Here is an 8,723-nt window from a genome sequence, read left to right as displayed (position 1 = left end):
GGGAGGGAGGGGAAGGGAGGGAGGGGAGGTGAGGGAGGGGAAGGGAAGGGAGGGGAGGGGAGGGGCCAGGTGCTGATGTCTGTAATCCCAGCATGTTAGGAGGCCAAGGCAGGAGCATCACTTGAGGCCAGGAATTCAAGACCAGCCTGGGAAACATAGCAAGACCCTATCTATATGAAAATAAAAATAAAAATTACAGGTGCAGTGGGGTGTGCCTGTAGTCCCAGCTATGCAGGAGGTTGAGACAGGAAGATCACTTGAGCCCAAGAATTTGAGGCCGCAGTGAGTTACGATCATACCATTGCACTCCAGCCTGGATGACAGAGACGACCCTGTCTCTAAATAATAGAAAACATGTTTGTATTTTATTTGGTTTTTGCATTTGTTCTTGCCATATAGACGTTTTCATTTTTATGTGGCCAGATCAATATTTTCCTTTATGGTCCTGTATATCATTTTTGCTCCAAGGACACAAAAATATTCAGTCATGTCATTTCTATAACTAGCTGGGGGCAGAGGGGAGCATTTTTAAAGGCAATTTCTAGTAAGAAAATGAGGGCAACAGGAAGACACTAAAGAGACCTTGAAGAGGCTACAAGATGAGGGAGAGGCAGGCTCGGCCAGGGCTGTCTCGTGGGAAGTTAGCTAAAAGCCATCGAACACTTCCAGGACAGGAATAGCTCAGCCTTGGACAGGGAAAGACTCAAAAATACCCTCACCTGATACCTTCAGTAAGCAAGCCTTTTTGAGTGCCTACTGGGTGCCAGACATTGAGGTGTCTAAGGATGAATGATGTTCATCTCTGGCCTTCAAAAAGCTAGTGGCAACAGAAGGGAATGACATGAAAACAGATAAGGACATAACAGCGTAACCATTATGACAGAAAAAGGAATGAAGTGTCAAGGAGGTGTCCTGAGGAGGTATACTGCTGCTGCTACAATTTTCTGAGTACAATCTGTGACGGCATCACAAAATCGGTGACAGCTGTTCTGGGTTTTGAAGTTTACATAAGAGTTTGCCAGGTGAAGAGAAGAGGGAAAGTAAAAGGAGGAACCCTGAGTTCTGAATGTTCCAAAGCAAAGAACTCTGGAGACGACAGGGTGGAGATGTGGGGATCTTTAGTGGGGCCCAGATACGGGGAATTACAATAGCCCCAGAGCACTCAGATGTTTATGTATCTCTAAATTCTTCCAAAAACAGGCCGGGCTCGGTGGCTCACGCCTGTAATCTCAGCACTTTGGGAGGCCAAGGCAGGCAGATCACTTGAGGTCAGGAGTTCGAGGCCAGCCTGGCCAACATGGTGAAACCCCATCTCTACTGAAAATACAAAAATTAGCTGGGTGTGGTGGCGCGTGCCTGTAGTCCCAGCTACTCTGGCGGCTGAGACACAAATCACTCGAACCCGGGAGGTTACGTTTAGCTCACCGTAATTGTGCCACTACACTCCAGCCAGGGTGACAGAGTGAGACTCTGTCTCAAAAAAAAAAAAAAATCTTCCAACAACCGTATGACATGGGTTTTATTCTCCCCATTTTACAGATGTGGAAGCTGAGGCTCCCACATAATACAGTGAGATGAAGTGATTTGCCCAAGGTCACACAGCAGGTGAGCAGCAGAGCTGAGACTAACATTCTTGAGTGCATGTTCTGCGCCTCAAACTCAGGTTTGTGGGGAGTGTTGGGGTCAAGGAGGTATAGTTCTTATCAAATGCAGATGCGAGCCATGAACTTAAGGCTAATGACTCACATCTCATCACAGATGAGGACAGAAAAACACAAGGGAAAGGAATGAAGATTTTAAATTTCAAGGAGAATAGAAGACCAGGAGTTTGGGCTTGTGGGTCCCTCCGACTTGGTTTGAATCCTTGGGTAGATCCCTTATTGGTTGTGTACCCTTTGGGCAAACTGCTTTAACTCTTGGGGCCTCAGTTTCCTCATCTGTAAAATGGGCAGAGTGACTCTCCCTTCAGAGGACTGCTGTGGCATGTGCCAGGAGGGAATGCACATTATGCGCTCACTAAGTATTTGTCTCATCAAGAATCTGAGAGGGGATGGCATAGTGGCTCATGCCTGTAATCCCAGCACTTTGGTAGGCAGGGGGATCGCTTGAGGCCAGGAGTGAGAGACCAGCCTGGGCAACAAAGCGAGATCCCCCTTGCTACAAAAAAATACAAAATAAATTAGCCAGCTGTGGTGGTGCTTGCCTATAGTCACAGGGGGCTGGGACTAAGGTGGGAGGATCGCTTGAGCCCAGGAGGTCGAGGCTGCTGTGAGCTGCCAGCACGCCACTGTTCTCCGGCCCAGGCAACAGAGCAAGAGGCTTTCTCATTAAAAAATAATCTGAGGTGGGCCGGGCGCGGTGGCTCAAGCCTGTGATCCCAGCACTCAGGAGGCCGAGGCGGGTGGATCACGAGGTCAAGAGATCGAGACCATCCTGGTCAACATGGTGAAACCCCGTCTCTACTAAAAATACAAAAAATTAGCTGGGCATGGTGGCGCGTGCCTGTAATCCCAGCTACTCAGGAGGCTGAGGCAGGAGAATTGCCTGAACCCAGGAGGTGGAGGTTGCGGTGAGCCGAGATCCCGCCATTGCACTCCAGCCTGGGTAACAAGAGTGAAACTCTGTCTCAAAAAATAAATAAATAAATAAATAAAAAATAATGTGAGGTGGGAGTTTGAGGAGACCTGATGAGTGTGGTGATGGGAGAAAGGTGATAACAGGGCCCAATATGCAGATCCCCTCATGAGAAAAGCAGGCAGTGGCTCAAAGGAGACCTTGGGCAAACTGCGTAAAACCGAAAAGCTGTGCAGCCTCGAGCCCCAGTAGTAACTGAGCGAGCGGCCAGTGGCCTCCTCCAGGGCACCCTTGGTGAGAGCTGCCCCCTCCAGCAAGGGTGGGCTCAGCCAAGGCATTGGCACTGAGGCCCTGGAGATGGGCGGCGGTTAGGAACGCATTCCCTGGCCAGGTGCTCATACAGACCTGCAGAGATGGGCATAAGCGCCCTTCTTCACAGCAGCACTTTTCTCCAGAGTCAGAAAAGCTGGGCCCTCCCGATACGCCCATCATTAGGGGCCTGATACAATAATCTAACCACACACGCCATGGCGGTCTGCACGTGCCGATGAGCAAAGAGGTCAGAGACGAAGTTCAAAAAAAGGTAGAGAAGGCCGGGCGCGGTGGCTCAAGCCTGTAATCCCAGCACTTTGGGAGGCCGAGGCGGGTGGATCACGAGGTCAAGAGATCGAGACCATCCTGGTCAACATGGTGAAACCCCGTCTCTACTAAAAATACAAAAAATTAGCTGGGCATGGTGGTGTGTGCCTGTAATCCCAGCTACTCAGGAGGCTGAGGCAGGAGAATTGCCTGAACCCAGAGGCAGAGGTTGCGGTGAGCCGAGATTGCGCCATTGCACTCCAGCCTGGGTAACAAGAGTGAAACTCTGTCTCAAAAAAAAAATAAAAAAAATTAGCTGGGCATGGTGGTGCGTGCCTGTAATCCCAGCTACTCAGGAGGCTGAGGCAGGAGAATTGCCTGAACCCAGGAGGCGGAGGTTGCGGTGAGCCGAGATCGCGCCATTGCACTCCAGCCTGGGTAACAAGAGCGAAACTCCGTCTCAAAAAAAAAAAAAAAAAAAAAGGTAGAGAAGTCCAGATGGTAGGCACAGGCTAAGCCCACATGTAAATGCATCACACACACGTATGCCTCTACATATATATGCATGCAAGAAGGTTTAGGCCTCTTTATGCATAGAAAATTCTGGAAGAAAGAGCTAAAAGTGTTTATATCTAGGAAAAACTATATGGGGAGGTTTTTATATCCCATCCTCTCTTTCTAAACTGCTAGAAATTTGTGGGGTTTTTTTGTTTGAGATAGGGTCTCGCTCCGTCACCCAGGCTGGAGTGCAGTGGTGTGATCACAGCTCACTGTAGCCTCACCTGGGCTGAAGCAATCCTCCCACCTCAGCCTCCGAGTAGCTGGAACTATAGGCACACACCACCATGCCCAGCTAATTGTTTAATATTTTTTGCAGAGACAGGATCTCACCATGTTACCCAGGCTGGTCTCAAACTCCTGGGCTCAAGCAATCCCCCTGCCTTGGCCTCCCAAAGTGCCGGCATTACGGGCACAAGCTACTGTGCCCGTAGAGTGTATCTATCATTAGATGCGCTTATTAAAGACTACTCTTTGGCCAGGCACAGTAGCTCACTCCTGTAATCCCAGCACTTTGGGAGGCTGAGGTGAGCAGATCAGCTGAAGCTGGGAGTTCAAGACCAGCCTGGTCAACATGTTGAAACTCCACCTCTACTAAAAATACAAAAAAAAAAAAAAAATAGGCAGGTATGGTGGCACACACCTGTAATCCCAGCCACTAGGGAGGCTGAGGCAGGAAGATCACTTGAACCCGGGAGGCGGAGGTTGCAGTGAGCCAAGATCATGCCACTGCACTCCAGCCTGGGTGACAGGGCGGAGTTATTCCATCTCAAAAAAATAAATAAATGAAAAGAAGACTACTCTTTATTCAGAGAGTATGTCCTTTCCGCTTGCTTGCTCTAAAATTGCTCTAAAATCTTTTATGAGATAAATACTGACAGGGGTTGACAAACGCTGCTCTGCTTTGCTTTTAATGCACTTGCTTGAGAAAAATTAAAAGTTGGCAGCTGGAGGTCTGTTTTCTCAATCTTTTTTTTTTTTTTTTCCTGGAAAGTCCGTGGGCCACGCTGACTTCATGCCAGGGGCAGCTAATGTCTCTAAGATGACTCAAGAGTCTAATCAAGGTGCCTCTTGAAAGAGGGGACATTTGAAAGTCAGACCACTGATATGAGATGAGCAGAGGACCACAAATACTTCACAAGTATCAGCACCCCACTTCCGCAGACCAGTATGGCTGTGGACGCTGTCCATTATGTGGGATGCCCCCGTATCTGTGGCTATCACTTCTATCTCAGCCTTTTTATTTTCCTTGAGATAGGGTCTCACTCTGTTGCCCAGGCTGGAGTGCAGTGGTGCAATCACGGCTCATGGCAGCCTCGACTTCCTAGGCTCAAACAAGTAGCTGGGACCACAGGCATGTGACACCACACCCGGCTAATTTTTTAATTTTTTGCATAGATGGGGTTTCATCATGTTGCCCAAGCTAGTCTCTAAATCCTGGCCTCAAGCCATCCTCCTGCCTTGGCCTCCCAAAATGCTAGGATTACAGGCGTGAGCCATCGTGCTTGGCCTCCTTTCTCATTCTTGATGGTAGAGATTCATCTCTTGTCATTATTCAAAGAAACAGCCAGACCTTATTTATCCATTTTACTGGGCTGTTTTTGCCTGTTGGTTGGTGGATTGGGGATGCTTCCTGGTTTACTAATTTGTAATTCCCTCTTATTTTGATTCACTTCCTCTCTCAGTGGGATGGTGATTTACTTCAAGCAGCCTCATAGATGCTGGTCAGTGGGATCAGATCAAGGAAGGAAGACAAAGTAAGGTTGGAGGATACAGCTTCCCCAGGACCAAGGCCAGAAGTAGACTAAGGCAGGCTCTGCTCCCAGTGACATCTCTGATCTCCAAGCACCAAATCCTAAATGTTTCCAGGCTGTGTGGTTGGCCCAAAGTCAGATACAGCACAACTGAAAGAAGGGGCTGAACCCAGTGGCTCAAATCTGTAATCCCAGCAGTTGAGGGTGCTAAGGTGAGTGGATCGCCTGAGCCCAGGAGTTCGAGACCAGCCTGGGCAACATGACAAGACCCCATTTCTACAAAAATAAAATAAAAAATTAATCAGGCATGGGGGTGTGTATCCATAGTCCCAGCTACTTGGGAGGCCGAAGTGGGAGGATTTCTTGAGTCCAGGAGTTCGAGGCTACATTGAGCTATGATCACACCACTGCACACCAGCCTGAACGGCAGAGTAAGACACTGTCTCAAAAAAATATATATATTTAATAAAAAAGACAAAGGATTAAAAGAAAAAAAAAAAAAGACAAAGGATTATGGAGTAGGGAGAATTTATCCTGACAATCCCAGGATCCCCAGTGGCAAAATCTGGAGATTTCACCAGAAAGAAGGAGGGATCCCAATTCTGAGAAAACAGAGGCATCGAATCCCTGACTCTCACTCTCTGAAACAAGACAGAGTCCCCCAGAGATCAGAGATTCTGCTGATCAGGAGCCAGGACACCCCCAATGGCTTTCTTTCATCTGACCCTGATTCTTCAAGTGGCTGTCTCAGAGGGCCTCAGTTCCCTGCCTGTGAAATGGGGCTCCCTGTATGGTTTTCCCTCCATCAGAGCCTCAAGTGCTGGCAAACTCAGAGGGAAAGGGGCATGTGAGCATAAGAGGAGAGGATGAGAGAGTGCCGAAAACAAGTCAGAAAGGCAGAGGTGAGCGGATCACCTGAGGTCAGGAGTTTGAGACCAGCCTGCCCAACATGGTGAAACCCCACCTCTACTAATAATACAAAAATTAGCCTGGCGTGGTAGCACACGCCTGTGATCCCAGCTACTCAGGAAGCTGAGGCATGAGAATCGCTTGAACCCAGGAGGCAGAGATTACAGTGAGCCAAGATCATGCCACTGCACTCCAGCCTTGGCAACAGAGTTAAATTTTCTCTCAAAAATAAAAAATAAAAATAAACAGCGGTGCTTTCCGTGACCCCAATGAATTTCCATGACCCTTTCGGCCCTACCTTGAGATAAGAGAATAGGCTCAGAGAGGTGAAGGGATTTGCCCAAGGTCACCCAGCAGAGGGGCTGAGCCTGGAAGAACTTTCCATCCAGCAGAATCAAGGAGGCCTTCTCTTCACTTCTGTGTTTACCATAGTCAAGAGCAACACAGCCCAGCAGGGGCCTCCGGAGGCCAAAGCCCCCTCCCCATGCTGGGTGTCCCTGTGCCTCCTCCCCTGCACAGTTCTGTCATGCCCTCTTGTTTCTGCCATGCAGGGCCAAAAACATGAGTGAGTCAGCAAAGAATGGGTCACCAGATCCCAGAGTCCCAGCAGGCTCCACGGCCAGCCACAAAGCTTCAGTTCCCTCCATAGATGCCAGCTCACTCTGTGGCCTCCTCTCCCTGGGAGCCTTCCCAGATTGGCTCCACCTGGCTCCTGTGTCTGCAGCAAATATCTCCCCCAAATCTCACATCTATTTGATACCCCCCAAGTGCCACCAGAATGGGGGTGTCCTCCACATCCTGTGTCTCCCAGCATCTGCAGAAGTCAATGCATGCCAGCAAAACGGATGGCAGCTGCAGTGGGAGGAGGCCCTTTCTGCAGAAGGGGGCACCGTGGTCTGAGCGCAGACCACATCCTGGGCATATCCTAGTGCTAGGGTTCCCGAGTGTCATCTGGGCACTAGGATAAGTCCAATGCACCCCGGGTTCCCTAAAATCCCCCAGCACAGCCTGGATCCCATGCCTGGGCCCTGCTGACAAGGCTTTGAAGCTGAGCCCTCAGTTTCCCTTCTGTCGCTGTCTCTCCCACTGAGTAGGGACCCCCACATTGCTCAGCTGTGTCCCTAAGGCCAAGCACCAGGATAATGAATAAATGAATAGACGCTAGCCCTGTACAGAACCTGCTCCACACGACCACCCAACTAGAGCACATCCTCAAAATCTGGGCCACAGATGGGGAAACGGGAGCCCAGACAGGCGGAGGAGTTAGGTGAGACTCACACATCAGAATGACAGCCTGGGTCCCAGCAATACAGATGGTGAGCATGGCTGCCAAACACAGCGTCCAGTCAATGACTTCCCCTTGAACCAGGACACAGAAGGCAAGGAAGGAGCAGAGCCCTAGCAGGGTACTAAGTGGGTCTATGTGAATTTAGGGACCCTCTGCTTTTGGACTGGCCTGGAACCCCTGCTCAGCCCTGGCGCTGGAAGGGAGGCAGGGGGCTGGCACCCATGAGCAAGCCACAGCCAAGCAGGTGAGAATTAGCCTCCTGTTGAGTTCTCATCACCCCTCAAGCCTGGAGGCAGGGGACTGGCCTCCATGGGGAGAGGAGGCAAAGTCTGGGCAAGGGGGCTAGTCCCTGTGGGAATAGAAGTTATTGTATTAGCCACCAGCCATGGACCTGATCCAGATGCAGGCACTGCGGCCTCGTGGTGGGGAACTGGCATCTTGAGGACAGAAGTACTGTCATCACCGTCTGAAGTCAAGGGACTAGCCCTATGAGGAGAGGGATGCTGCAGGAGCCCCCTCCCAAACAGGGAACTGGTTCACAGTGTGGTGCTGTAGCCTTGGGAGTAGCTGACCCCCAGGAAAACGGGCGCTCCCACCGGGCAAGAGGCCGGTCCCAGGCACAAGCGAGGTCCGGCGCCCACACAACCCCCTCCCCCGATGACCCCTCGCGGGGACGGGCCAACCCTTACCCGGTCTCGTGGATGGCGTTGGTGAGGTTGGCCCAGGCCACGGCGTCAGGGTGGCGGCCGTCCACCAGAAGCAGCTGGCCCGCCGCGGTGTCCAGGACCACCGAGCGGCTGCCGGAGGCGCGGGGGACAGACCCATCGCGTGCCCAGCGGCCCCCCGGAGCCGGGATCGCCCTCGACAGGCCGCTCAGGAACAGCCCGGCCAGCAAGGCCAGCACCAGGGCCAGCGCCAGCGCCCGCGTCAGGGCCAGGGCCAGGCGGCTGCTGGGGGAGCCGTACATCTGGCCCACCATGACAGCGCCGCTGCGCTCAGACAGCCTGGATCACGTGACTGCGCTCCGCCGGGGGCGGGGGAGGGGGCGGGGCCGAGGGCGG

General features: G+C 51.5%; 1 protein-coding gene across 1 annotated transcript in view; it reads right to left on the bottom strand.

Annotated features, from left to right (window-relative positions):
• Positions 1–8,674, bottom strand: part of PLBD2 (phospholipase B domain containing 2) — a 31,003-nt gene extending 22,329 nt beyond the window's left edge. Inside the window, exon 1 of the mRNA XM_017543340.2 lies at positions 8,352–8,674. Coding sequence (XP_017398829.1) covers positions 8,352–8,641 — 290 coding nt within the window. The 5' untranslated portion in view covers positions 8,642–8,674. The remainder of the gene's footprint in view (positions 1–8,351) is intronic.
• Between the last annotated feature and the right edge of the window lie 49 nt (positions 8,675–8,723).

The sequence above is a fragment of the Cebus imitator genome, unplaced genomic scaffold (genome assembly GCF_001604975.1).
Source record: "Cebus imitator isolate Cc_AM_T3 unplaced genomic scaffold, Cebus_imitator-1.0 Scaffold8, whole genome shotgun sequence".
NCBI classification, from domain to species: domain Eukaryota; kingdom Metazoa; phylum Chordata; class Mammalia; order Primates; family Cebidae; genus Cebus; species Cebus imitator.
This window is presented reverse-complemented; position numbering and strand designations above follow the sequence as displayed.